The following is a 14,938-nucleotide window of genomic DNA, read 5'->3' on the forward strand; positions in this document are numbered from 1 at the left end:
AAGAGGAGAAAAAAAAAAGAGAGGAGGAGACAACGATGAAAGAGAAAGTGAAAACAAAGGAGGAGGAGATGGGGGAAAACGAATGACAAGAAGATAATAGAGAGAGGAGAGACAAAGGTAGATGATAAGAGAAGATAAAGGGGAAGAATAAGGAGGATGGGGGGGGGAGGAGGTGGAGGAGGAACGAGATAAGGTAGAGGATGAGAAGAAGGTTGGGGAGGAGAAAAAGACAAAAGATAAGGAGAAGGTAAAGAAGAAAGATGAGGGGGAAGGAGGTGGAGGAGAATGACGAGGAAGAGGAACCATATGAGGTATACGAGGAAGAGATAAAAAGAGAATGAAGAGGAAGAAGATAAAGGCAGAGGAGGAGGAGGAGGAGATACAAAGGAGAAAGAGGACGGGAATGAGGTGGAGGAGGAATCGAATAAGGCAGAGGAAGAAAAAGGGCGTTAAAGGGGGAGGTGATAGTGTAGGGAAGAAGGAGGAGGTGAAGGATGAGGAGGGGAAGAAGGTTTAATTGAATCAATTCAAAATCTATTTAGTTTCAAATGGTTCATAATTTTCTGATTCTGGTTTATAAGTTTTTTTTTATTTATAAAAAATTAGATTCTTATAAGTAAAACTAAATAGAAAAGTGCTATTCAGTAAAAAAAAACCAATAGTATAAGTTTTTTTTAGTAAAATGCCCTATTATTTTTTTAAAAAAATTTAAAGACTAAGAAGAAAAAATATATATACCACAAGAAGTGAAAATCTTAAGCATTCATTACATATATAATAAAATTATCATATGTGATATGACTTAAGTGTTAGATTCTCTGTTAATTATCAATAACAAATTATCTATGAGAAACACATTTGCTCCTATAAATAATATATCCTAGGCTATTAATGTCAGAAATTTCATAAGATTTTCTACCTCCCCTTATAATTAATGAATAAATGTAGAGATTTTTTTCAAATGTATTTTTTTCCTCTTACAATAATTAGTAATATTTTTTCTTACAATAGTAATTTTTATTGAACGGATAAATTCTATGAGAATATAAGGGAGATTGAGCTTTTCTTCTTTTTGATATAATTGTTGCTGTGATGGTCACGAAAAGACTTAAAATTTATAATATGTGGTCTTCTTCTTTTATACTAGAGATGTTGAGGTTGTTAACATAAAATCTATAATCATGTTATTTGTAATGCGAAAAACTTTTATGCTAGGATTGAAATCAAATAAAATTAGATCTAACAATATTACGATGCGTAATATAGGCGCACCATCGTCTATAGGCGCACCATCGTCAGATCTAAGATATCAATCTGCAATGAGAACTGTTTCTTTAGCCCCTAAAGGCTCTATCTATTTATAGGCGAGAATAGAAAGTTTAGGATAAGTTATTAGGAGAGTCCCTCCCATTAAAGGCATCCCCTAAGGAATCCTACTATAACATGAACTTCTTTTCTATTAGATAATAACCATAATCAGAATCCAATCATATCTATAATATATCTTACCTAATTAAATAGGGACACATAATCTAACATTCTCCCACTTGACCCATTAATTAGTAAGATACAAAAAAGATTTAAAATAAATAAATAAAAATTATTTAAAAAATAATTTGACCCAATTAGATTCTAAAATTTTAGTAAAACTATATACACACGCGTGAATTTTTAAAAAATAAATCAATAAGTCCAATAAATATAATAATACTATATTAAGTCAGACTAACAATATGAGTCATAGCGGTTGTATGTCATCAGTATCACACTTCCTTCTATGTACTACAATATTGTTAGACTTTCCTAATATAGTCTAAAATGACCCTTATAATTTATCTTATTAAGACAGTCATGTCATCACATTCAACCATAATATATATATACATAATTGTGAACAAGATAACAGAAATAAATAACTAAGTACGTAAGCAAGAATGCCAATTATAGCATTCACTCAAATATGCATTACCATATTCTTTATGGGTTGCTCACAAACCCAATCATAAGAACATGTTCTTTCAAAATACTTTAGACTATAAATCCTAAGTAAATGGACCAGCAATCATTATAGTGGAACTCAAGTAATTAATTGATGTTGGATATTTCTAGACTTCTTTTCTCTAACCATCAAGTACTTTATACCATAATGCATAGAGATACAATAATATTTGTCATTCTTAGAGAAGAAAACTACTACAATATCACAAAATATCTTCAATGACTTGGCAATTAAATCTAACTACACAAAGTCCTGAGATAAAATTTTGCAGTAAAAAAATTTGATGTCTCAAGCCACAAAATCAACTTTTATTATTAATAATAATAAATTATCCCTCTAATTAATATAGGTATTAACTATAAGGTGGACTTCCTATTATTAAGGTAATTTATACAATCAACATCTGAAAAATAGCATCATTTCAAATTGATATAATTTCATATTTATGAGCATATAATCCTCTGTCTCTTCCGGATTTCTTATTACTTTCTTTATAGTCCTTTAGTGTTTTTACTTCTAGGTAACTCCAATATATACCCAACTTTTTAATTGTAAAATTTATATATGTTTCGACACAAGCTTGAGCACATACTTCCAACTACGCATATACAAAGAATATTTTCTTTATCTGGTTCTTTTCAAGTCATTTTAAAGCATTTACTATTAACTAAAATTTTATTTTTATGATTTACTAAACAAAGTTGTATATTAAATCTTTTGAAGACTCGATTGATATATCCTTTCTAAGATAGTCTTCACAACCACTGAGATCTATCCTTGAATCACTCAATGTTAATAATATAAGATGTCTCATTCATATCAATCATCTTAAAACTCTTAGTGACAAATTTCTTGATTTAGTATAATAAACCAAGATCACTAGGTAAGGCAAAATATTATCCATATATAAGACCAATATAATAAACTTGCTATCACTAATATAAATACTGATCAATAGTTTTTTCCTTAAATCTAAAAATAATGATATCAAGAACCTTTATATATCATTATCTTGAAGTTTGTTTAAGGTCATAAATGGACTCCTGAATTTGTATACCAAACTTTATATTTCTTTCATTTTTTTTGTAAATCGTTTAGAGTAACCCAAATAAAGCTAGATCTTTAAAAAAATTATTTTCATATCGTTATGATATAACTCAAATTCATAATGAGTCACTAATGTCACGATGATTATTAACAAGTTCATTAAAAACTAAATATCTCATTATGGTCGATACATTCTTTATGAGTAAAACTTTTAACTACAAGTCTGACAATTATATCGTTCGACATTATTCTTTGAGTCATATTTATACAATAGACTTTTTTACAATTATTGGATAATTCGACAAATTTATCTGACACTATTCTAGTTATTGATTTTAACTCTTCTTTTATTGCATCATATTATTTTTTTAAATTATTACTTTTCATGACCTATGAAAATAATAAGAGATCCATTCTGATTCTTATATCATAATATAATTCTTGTAGATATGTAACATAATAATCATAAATGGCAAGATTCCTTTCCCTTTGAGATATTCTCAAGGTTGTCAATTATGATTATTCTATAAGACCATTAATATTGATATAAATATAATGTGGGAGTTTAGTAATGTTATTTTATTGTTCACTTTTATCAAATCATTTAATGATTTGAGCAACAATAATCTCTCGAATAATAAAGAAGTATCAACTTATATCTCCTCTATATCAAAATTGAATTTCAAGATTTTCACTCCTATTGATTTGCTATTTTATAGGAATATTATATTACCATATTTAATTGTTTTCGTACTATGATTGAAGCAATAAGATATGTACCCCTTTAAACTTTTTTTGAATAGATAATAAAATATTCAGAAATAGTTATTAAATCTAATTTTCTTTTATATGAGTTGAAGATCCTTATCTCTATAGGACAATCTCAAATATGTAAATATCTTAAGTTAGGTTTCCTATCATTTCATAACTTAAAAGAAGTCATGTAATTTACTTACTAGGAACACCATTCAAGAAATGCATAGTTATCCTTGGAGTTTCTTCTCATTTTGGTACAAACGAATAATAACCTATCATGCTCCTAACTATATATATAATTATATTTTTCATCAATCATATTTTGCTGTAATACATCTAGTAAATCATATACCTTTTTTAAAAAAAAAATTTAACAAAAGAATTAGAATTATAATTAGGTTCATCATAAATACCATAAAATTCATCACCCTTATCTGATGATCTTGACTTTTCTATCTAATTGTCTATCGATTTTATTTATGTACACTTCAAGAGTGTGAACGGTCATAGACTTTACATGAATTAGAGATATATATAATCATATCTCAATAGGTTATCTATACGATGATAAAATGTCTCTCTTTAATAAGATAAAAACATAGAGTGACCCACAGATATAAGCATAATATCAAGGAGTTTATAAAACTATATTTTATTTTAATATTTACTTATAAGACAATTGTAAACTTAAGATTCATATTAATTATGTATAGATTATTATACAGAATTTAAATATTAATTTTTATTAAATTACAGTAAGTTTACAACCATCAAAAGGGAAATAATATTCTAACAATTCTAGATAAAGTATCCAAATTTCCAGAATTATAAGAACATAACATGGATCCTCAAGATCTATCAAATGAATCATCTTTAGATGTGGTGATAAATATAAACTAATATCGCTTTCACTTTAAGATGATTTTCTATAATGATGAATATCTCATTCTCTTTTAGTTTTATCCCTTTTATTTTTTTTAATGAATATCTATTATTGGTAACATATGTTGAAGCATCAAATTAATCTATCAATAATATCTATTATAGATTTGAACCATATAAATGTTATATTTATACCTTTTCATTTCAAATCATTTTTTTTTCTTTACATAACTTTCTTTGGTATAGAAGAAATACTTTATTATGAAGATATTCTTTTATGAGTGTATATAGTAATTATAAACTCTGGTGACTTACACTTCATTCTTATTTAGTATTACCGACTCCCTAAGTAGTACTCAAAATATTATGAGTCTTGAGCTTACAACTTTATCATTTATATTGAGGATATAATCTTGAATTTCTCAAATACTATCATTTTAAGGTGTCAACTAATAACTTATCAAAAAATTTAAATTGATCCTTAGATATCCTCATATGCTAGTTATAAATTGTACTAAAGTATAAGTATCATAAAATTGAGTCTTTCGTACCTTTCCTGATCAATCACCTTAATTATTTATTCCATAGAACTTTTAGTAATTAAGTTTGTATTTTGTTTAATTAAACTGATCAAGGTCTTACTCACTCAATACAACTTGTATATACTCAAACCATTTATTTCAAAAGGTATAGAGACATTTACAAAAATACAATGAAGAAAGTACCACTGTAATAATAATATAACATTAATGCTTTGAATTTTCAAAATATGATGAGCTATTGATATCATCTATATTTCACCTTTGGGTGAAATATTGACATATCTAGTGTTTACTCAAGATCATTTATGGAGGACTGATACCATCCTTATGGAATAGTATTGTTACCTTTGGGTATACAACCAACCATAAACTATAAGGATATCCAAAAATAGTATCATCCTATCCAATCACATAACTATTTGAAATAGATTCTCCTTTTCGATTATCTAAATCTCCTAATTATATATGTCATCATGAATATTATTTTATTTAATATCATTTAGGATCAATTTCATAATGTATTTTATAGATTATTGGTCAAGGTCACTTTGGTGGCTGTAGGGCCAATTTAAAAAGATAAAATACAGTCTAAAATATCTCATGAACGACAAGAACTTTATTTTAATTCATATCTCATAAATCTATCATCCCAAGCTACTTTGGTAACTATTGGTCAAATAAAATTTAGGAAGATAAATTATAAATAATATTCATAAATTTATTTATCTTGATTCATGCTGAAGCAGTTTAATAATAGAATAACAACTATAATAATTATTGAACATTAATCAACAAAAAAAAAAATTCATATGATAATCATGATAATATATAAATCATGCCTTCAATTAAAAAATAAATATTATTTCATAATTTTAAATATATACATATGAATAACCAAATGAATATCTAAGAACAATAATTAGATTTTATTTACCATATGTTAAAATATAATCAATAAGTCATATGAGAAAACTATAAAAGTAAACTGTAATTTATAGTTTTTTAATCAAAAAATTAAATCCAATCAAATAATCAAAAATATAATTATAATTATAATAAATCATATTTATTAAATTTATAATTGAGAATATAAATTATAATTCTCAATTTCATAGGGGTAAAATTATAAATATGTTGATAGGACATAAATTAGAATTACGAAATTTATAAAGGGCAAAACTATAATTTGATAAAAACCCTAGCCTCAAGGAAAAATTGTAAATATGTCAAAAGGCAATCCCTTGCCTGCACCCCTATCGCCTGCGCGTTCGTGGCTCCCACTACTCGCGCGCGGTCGCTGTCGCTACCACCGTCGTGGTTCCTGCAACGTGTGGCCGCCGCCAGTGCACGACTCCTACCCGCGCGTGGCCGTCGCTAATGCACGGCTTCTACCAGTGCGTGGCCGCCACCTAGGTGTAGCCTATGCCCGCGTGTGGCTATCGCCTGGGCATGATTGCTGCTTAGTCATGGCTCTTGCACGTGCGTGACCATCGCCTGGGCGGTTGTTTGCCCTCACGTGGCCGCCGCATGGGTGTGATGCTGCCCACGTGTGACTGCTATATCGGCGTGGTGCTGCTCGCATGCAGTCATTGTCTGTTGCGCTGCAACATGAACGTTGCCCAACGTAGCATATTCGCTAGTTGTACACAGCAAGGTCGACGACGATCATTGCTACTTCGCGATCATTAGAGAGTATAGATCATTCATGTATCGTAAATAAAAATAATAGATCTAATATATTTGATCTCAAGAACCTGACTTTGATACCAATTGTTAGCATAAAATATGTAATTATGCTATCTCTAATGTAGAAAAACTTTTATGCTAGGATTGAAATCAAATAAAATTAGATCAAATAATATTACGATGCATACCTTTTATTGTTGTTCATAAGAATAAACCTTATATGATCTATAGGTGCATCATCGTCGGATCTGAGATATCAATTTGCAAGGAAAACTAGATCCTTCTCATCTTTTTCTATCCTTTTACAGGGCCACTTAGATTGATGGATTAGGGAGATTGAGAGAAAAACCTTGATATCTCAATTGTATTCAGATGTGTCTCTTTAGCTCTTAGAGGTCATGTCTCTTTATAAGTCCCTTAGAGGTCCTATCTCTTTATAGGTGAGAACAAAGGGTATAATATAAGTTATTAGTAAAGTTTCTCCTATCAAGGGTATCTCATAAAGAATCCTATTATAACATGAACTTTTTTTCTATTGGTCAATAACCATAATCAGATTCCAATCATATCTATAATATAACTTAATAATTAAATAAGACCATATAATCTAATAAAGATAATATTATAGCATAAAAATATACAAAGAATGATTATTTCTTCTCAAAGAACTACCATAAAAATATTGTTATTGAGAGAAAAGAAACCAAGTAATTAAGAAAAAAATTAAAATAACAATTTAAAAGTTAAAAGTGTAAAAAGAATTAGATCAGAATATTATTGATATTATCAATATTAAGTAAATATTGTTTTAAGATAAAATCTCATCCATAAACGTGGGATTTATTGAAATTTTCATCTCAATATATCTCTCACGAGAGTACAATTGTGGAGTGATTAAACTTATTCTCCTTTAAAACTCCTCAATGAAAATAATGAATAAATATTCATTAACATTGTATGCAACGAAGAAAATCACAAGAAGTGCATTATTACTCATTTATAGTGTTTTGAACATAGTCATGGTGTTTTCCGTATCCGAACAAAAGCACTATGGCAACATTCATAGATACTATAAATGATTTCTTATGACTTAAAATAGCTTATGATTGATTATTTGATTATTTATATATCGTCTATCGGTGATTATTATCATGTTATTTATCATATTTTTTTATATAGAATCTCTAAATAAGAAGTTTTATCAAACTTCTTAATTAAAATTATGTCTATATCAATTTACTAAATAAGAGTGAAGGATTTCAACTCGATAACTAATAGCAACACCAAGAGTTGCCACCGGTCCCAATCGACTTTACCAAAGTGGACAAAGCAATCCAAAATCTTGGGACTAAGTGGAGTTGGCTTTTGCTTTAATGACTCCCTTTCCTGATTCTCATTGGACAAAGCCACCTCTCAAAATTTTGACTTGCCGAGGCTTAAAAGGCATAGACTGTTGCTTTCTTCGTAAATACACATCATTTAGCATTGATGCTTTTGCCTCCTCACATGAAAGAGTTTAATGAAGCCCAAACAAGCCGTGCTTTCCGACTTAGCGGCTACTTTCTACGCTTTTAAATTCTTACACATCCATCTTTACAAACTCTAAAATAACAGAAAAATTACGGAGTCCTATCGAACTCAATGCTATCGTTTGCTTCCCAAATATCTTCCTTTTTTTTTTCTTTTTCTTCCTCACTTTCTCTTCTTCCTTTTTTTATTTTTTTTCTTATTAAAATATCGATACACGTATTATATTAGTACTAATCGATATGTATCGATTTAAAAGATTATTAAGATAGTTCCCGTACTAAAAACATACGATAAACCTTAATTTCAATCTAGTTATTAAAATCAACTTGTAAAACGATCCGATCAAGCTCTTGGGCTATTCGATCAGTGGTCGAATGGGAGGGTCAACTGCTATGTTTAATTTTAATTTTTTTAAAAAAAATATTACATAATATAAATTTTACATAATAAAATCTAACAAAATTAAAAAAAATTATATAAAAATAATATCAACCATCATTATAAACATAAACGCTAGTAATAATATCAACCAACCAATATTTCTCGGATTCCTGTGCGTTTGGGTTCACGTGAGGCAATGGGTCATAAGACTGTCATGTTGTGTCCCCGAGACCAAATAAAACAAAACAGCGTCACAAGGCCCTGCCAATTGCATGATGCTCCACTTGGTCACAGATCTCATAGCTGCTCGAACTTCTTATCCCCAAGTGACCTAATACGAACCTACACACGATCGATCGGAGGATAAGACATCCATCCCATTAACATACATACAAAGCACATGAATGACGATCGCTGCTTAATATTATTATGATCGTGATGAATCAATCTATTACCCTATCTTCAACGTTTGCGCGGTCCGTCGAATCATCACTCCGACAATCCGAAACAAGTATATATCGTCTTCCTATTTTACTTCGTATCAAGTATAACGTGAAGAAGAGACAAACGATATGAAAGAATAGATGCCACTCGATCACATCTCGACGGCATCCTCGTCACTCCATTAACTCCGGTTGCCCTTTTGATAGAAAATATGCAACAGAATACTATACATCGCTCCCGACCGTCGGATAGGATGTGCACGTTCTACATTCGACGTTTCATATTTTAAGCCCGTTCTCATTGTTCGTCTCTTGGCTTGACAGGAACGCAAAGAGCTGCTGCGAGAACAAAGACACAGCAGTAGCAGAGGCCCTGCCTGGGAACCGCAAGGAGGAGGCGAGTTGACCAATCAAAACCCGGTGAGTCTCTTTCTCTTTCAGTCACTTCCCCTTCCCACTACCATTTCTCCTCCGCTTTGAGTTCCACTCGGGGAGCTTTCGACATCGTATACACAAAAAATGTAAATATGAGTGCTTTATTCTTCTTCCCTGTCATTCTTAATGTTGTTGTTTCGGGTCAGAGATCTTTAAAGGCGTTCGACGAGTAGTGTGTAGACTGGATTCCTTCTGCAAGTGATCACCTTTTGACTCGTTGTTTCAAGCAGCTGCTATCTGCACTGAGAAAAATGGAGCAGAGGTAAAGGGAAAAGCAGCAGTTCTGCTCGAATCCTTGCCTCGATTTCTACGTTTGGTGCTCGTCGAGAATGAGTACCTGATTAAGTGTAAAGGGACTTCCGGAGCTGTCGTTCCTCTCCGTTGTTGTTCTAAACCCTCCCGTTTGGGGTTAGCAAAAAAATGTAGTGAAGAAGAAGAAGAAGACTAACACGGTCACATGCACATGATTCTCTCACAATGATGTCTCTGTGTTCTTCTGACTTTGCAGGGTAGGCCTGTCAGAACATACAACCGAGAGTTACCAACATGCAGATACCCAAAACAAGGTATAACACTGACTTGGTGTGCGATTTATCCAATTAATTATGTCTTCTGGGGATCCAAGAAACTGTATCAGAACGAAGAGGAACCAAAAGGCACACTGCAGTTGACATCCTAACCATGTGATTCTGATTCTACTCGGATTCTTGTCGTGGTAACATTTCAGCTCCCGTGACGGCCCATGTGTTAGGAAAATCCACTTTAGACACTTGTTCGTTTACCATTTCATGGCTTCCTCTAATCTTGTTTGATTTTTCTGTGACTTCCTTCATGTTTGTCTTCTTTCTTCCGAGCTGTAGGCCCTCTCTGTCAGTGAAGGCTTCTTCCCTGTGCTTCGTTTCATTGCATCTGGTGCTATTGGATTTTGGTTTTAACTTCTTTTTCCTGTTCATTTATTTGAGCCGGAAGGCCTGCAAACAAAGTTGCCATGCTGAGGGATTGGTTTGTCCTAAAATAAGACACGCATTGTATGATATATCATTACCAAGCTGTCTATGGTAATTGAACCAACAACTGGTTTATCTAGTAATACATCTCTCGGATGCAGAGTGAGAAACGTTCTCTGAAAATTTTACCTAGTTCCTTTTTGTGATGCCAACTCTTCAAGGTCAGCTAGAGATCTGTCAGATGAGTCGAGGAATAGAGTGGTTCAGTCATTTTTTTTCTATTTGATTTGGAACTTAAATCATAGCAATCTATGTTCGTTGCTATCCTCTTTTGTCTGTGAACTTTTTCACTTCAAGCAGGAATGGATCATCAGAAGTTCCAGGCAAGAATTCTATGCTGACGCTTAAATCGAAATGTCCCACAAAGGTGACTGGATCGGAATTGAATACTTCTTCTACAAATTCATCCAAACTTCTCGCTGATAGAAGTCCCAAGATCGAATGCCGCACAGCTAAAACCATGGAGACTGAGGTACTCAATCTAGCCATTACATTGTAGAGATACGCAAGACACCATACTATGTCTACAATCTTGATCACCGAGAGCTGCTCTCTTAGAAGAAGAGACATTACATCGTAGGCCGCCTTAAAAGTTAGTTAAAACCATGCTATTTTGGCAAGCTTAGCTTAAAATAATTCAAAAAATTAAAGAAAAAAGGAAAGATAAGTAATGCTGCGGTTGTTTTATGCTCAAGTCTGACAAGTGAAAAGGCACAGATAGATAGTTTCTCTCAGAAAAGACTGAGAATATAGGAAAAGAAAAAAAGATCTCGAATTTAGTTATCTTGGTTGAAATATCATACAAAGAAATCCATGCGCATCAATATTGGATTACAGATGAAGAAATTTGAAGTGGGTGGGGCATCTGGTTGACTGAACAATCCTCAAGTTTAGAATATTAGCAATATACTTGCATGCTTCCTCTCATTCCTGTTAGGACATGTAATTTAAATTTAATTAGAAGATAGAGTTGAGTTTATCTAGAGAAGGATCAGAATAATTTCCTTTGAGGTTTTGCTGTCATATATACCTAGTCGCTGTTTTGTCCAACTAATAAAGTTTCTGCCTTTTAGTTTCTCCTTCCATCTCTACTCTCTTCTGAAGTTTTATTTTATATGATCTGAGATTAGAAAATCTAACAATTTCAGCCCAAGTGTGCTCATACTGATCTTTGACAGACTCTGTGTTTATGCCATGCCTGTGTTCATAAGCTAAGCCTTCTGCATCTCAGTAAATTCAGCAGTTTATGTGATTCTTAGATGGTACTATTAAGTGCGTAAGGAAGTTCAGTAACCAGTTCAATGCAACTATGCTTTCCTCTTTTAAGTGATCTTTCGACTCCATACTAGAATAGGTGGATATTACCAATTGATAGCCTACTTCACTTCTGATCCAGAAGAGAGGCTCAGGCAGGGTCACCGAGTTGGAATGTCAGATCGCTCAGCTCCAGGACGATCTGAAGAAGACAAGGGATCAGCTGAATTGTACCGAGTCATGGAAGAGACGAGCCCAGCAGGAATCAGAGGAGGCCAAGAAACAGCTTTTAGTCGTGGCTCTAAAGCTCGAAGATTCCAAAAGCCAGATGATGGAGCTATCAGCAGCAGAAGAGTCACGGATTCAAGAATTAAGAAAGATCTCTCAGGAACGTGATCGAGCATGGCAGTCTGAGCTGGAAGCCATCCAGAACCAGCACTCCATTGATACTGCAGCACTGGCATCCGCCATGAACGAGATACGAAGGCTGAGGCTTCAGCTCGAGATGGTCCTTCGATCCGAGGCTGCACTTACAAAGAAGTCTGAAGTTGAACACATAGAGATGCAGTCTTCAAAAAGAGATCTCGCGGAGGTGTCATTCTCCATTGAAAACCTAAAACTTCAGCTCATAAGTAGTGAAAAAGCTGAAGCCGAAGCAAAATCCACGCTTGCTGAGACAAGGAAACAACTGGAAGTTGCACAGAGTACAATTGAAGCTCTCCTTACTGATGGGTCAAAACTCATGGAATCCTTCAGTATCGTAGCTACCGAACTAAAAGAATCCAGATCACGAGTCAAGTCACTTGAAGAAACTGTGAAGAGACTGCAGGAAGAGCGGTTCACTGCTCATCTCCAAGCCTTAGCTGGTTTTGGCAATCCAAAAAAGATCTGCTTCGGTTCTTTAGACTCTGAAGTGGAACAGTTGATGTCAGCACTAGAAGATGCTTGGATCAAGAATCAGCAAGAGCAGATCGAGAGAACAGTGAAGATCCAGTGCACTCGTGAAATGATGGAGAAAATGAGTACTGACTCCAGACTAAGAGAATCTGAACTAGAATTGCGACTAATTGATACTGAATCAGAGGTTACTGTGCTCAAGTCCAATCTGTTTGACAAGGAAGAGGAGCTACAGAGAATCTCAGATATGAACAAGAAGCTGCTTGCAGACAGCGAGGAAGCACGAGAAAATCAAATTGAATCCGAACTTGGTTTAAAGCTAACAAAATCAATTGCTGATGCTAAGGATTTAAAGTCTAAACTAACAAATTTGGTGATAGATCTACAGAGACTATCTGAAGAGAACGAGCAACTAAAATCCGAGCTGAGGAGGACTGAAACAGAGAACCATAAAGCTTGTGAAGAAGCAATAGCCGAGATGAAGTCGGCTAAGGCTGCGGAGGAGGAGGCACTGATGAAGCTAGGATCCATTTCCGACAAAGCTGAGAAGAACAACCGAAGGGCTACAAGGGTGGCTGAAGAGCTGGAGGCAGTTCAAGCGGTGAAGTCTGAAATGGAAGCTGAACTGAGGAAGCTCAAGGTGCAAGCGGAACAGTGGAGGAAGGCAGCTGAAACTGCCATTATGATGCTTACGGCTGACAACAATGGGAAATTTTCCGGAGCTGTGGATTCCGAGCGCAAATCTGCTGAAGGGAAGTTGATGAGCTTACGCCTCTCCGATGACATTGGTGAGGAATCCTCGAGGAAGAAGAAAAACTATGTCCTTAGAAGAATCAGAGGGATGTGGAACAAGGAGCAGAAGTAATAGTCAATTTGCATCTGCAGTTTGTAATGTTAACGAATACCTTGGCTTCTGTTTAATATTGAAACAATAAATAAACATTTGTGTTTCCGGAGCTGAGATTTCTTGAACTGCAAATTCATTCTTTCTAGTGATAGGAACACAGGAGCTTTACAGCTATTGATCTCATCGTTCTACTTTGCTAGTTTTCTGAATCAGGATTTAGGAGAACATGCTTCTTTTGTGGACCACACACATAAACACGAGATTTTGTTCAACAAGCTTGGAAGTGATACTAGAACAAAGAGCAAAATTTCAAAAAGGAGAAGAACAAGTGCCTGAGAACAGCAGTCGTTTTTATCTTTCTTCCTCTTCTTTTTTTCTTTTTAACCAATTAAAGCCTCTCACATCTCTCTTTCCTTTCATAACCTTGACAAACAAAAGCTTTCAAGAAAAATATTCTAAGAGTGGCACATTCTCTATCTCAGTCTTCCTCTCCCACGTTTGAGAACACATTTGCATTTTTAATATGCGGTTGAAGAAAAAAATTTAAATAAATATGTAATTATGAAAATTTTGAAGTGTTTAATAAACAATATATAAAAACTACATCTTAAATATACATTGATATAAGTGTTCTCTTGTGAAATTATATTTCAAAAGTTATTGAATATTTTGTGATAAATTTGCCCTTCTAATATCTTTAATATTTATTCAAAAATAAATACATATTTTTATTTAAGTAAATAAGCAAATAAAATAAATAAATATGTAATCTCATAAAAGATTTCATGTGGCCCAAATATATGATAAAAAAAATATAATCATATAAATAGATATAAGATAACTTTTAAAAATACATAAATAAAATATCACCTTATAGAAAATATAAATTATGTTGGGTTTTCACTAAATCATTTTGATAATCTTATAATTTTAGATAATGTAATAGGGTATTTTTAGAATTTAAAAGATTATATTAATATCCCACAAATGTTGAGATGTTAATGCTATCCTTAATGCTATCCTTAGTTAACAGAAGAAGAAGATTAAAGAAAAAAAAAAAAAAGGAACCCTTCAACAATCAATCAATCGTCAATCGTCACATCAGCATCTGTGGAAAAAAAAGATTAAGTTAATTATTTAATATTACGAAATATCTCCTCAGGTGGCCAGCAACCATAGGTCTAACCTTTCATATTCTCAAACCTAAATTTAATTTAGGTATCACATTGAGA

The 14,938-nt window shown here is 32.9% G+C and overlaps 1 protein-coding gene across 4 annotated transcripts; it reads left to right on the forward strand.

The window, feature by feature from the left end:
* Nucleotides 1-9,533: 9,533 nt before the first annotated feature.
* Nucleotides 9,534-13,811, forward strand: LOC135645367 (interactor of constitutive active ROPs 3-like). 4 transcript variants are annotated; one of them, XM_065163685.1, is made up of 4 exons: nucleotides 9,534-9,686; nucleotides 10,210-10,267; nucleotides 11,009-11,180; nucleotides 12,108-13,811. In XM_065163685.1, exons 2-4 carry the CDS (start codon nucleotides 10,248-10,250, stop codon nucleotides 13,722-13,724), a joined length of 1,809 nt encoding a protein of 602 aa, XP_065019757.1. In that variant the 5' UTR covers nucleotides 9,534-9,686; nucleotides 10,210-10,247; the 3' UTR covers nucleotides 13,725-13,811. The 4 variants fall into 4 exon arrangements, with proteins under 4 accessions (XP_065019757.1, XP_065019755.1, XP_065019758.1 ...); XM_065163683.1 differs by having other exon boundaries at nucleotides 9,535-9,686; nucleotides 12,105-13,811; XM_065163686.1 differs by lacking the exon at nucleotides 10,210-10,267 and having other exon boundaries at nucleotides 9,560-9,686; nucleotides 12,105-13,811.
* Nucleotides 13,812-14,938: the final 1,127 nt, after the last annotated feature.

The sequence above is a fragment of the Musa acuminata genome, chromosome BXJ3-8, assembly GCF_036884655.1.
Source record: "Musa acuminata AAA Group cultivar baxijiao chromosome BXJ3-8, Cavendish_Baxijiao_AAA, whole genome shotgun sequence".
Classification (NCBI taxonomy): Eukaryota; Viridiplantae; Streptophyta; class Magnoliopsida; order Zingiberales; family Musaceae; genus Musa; species Musa acuminata.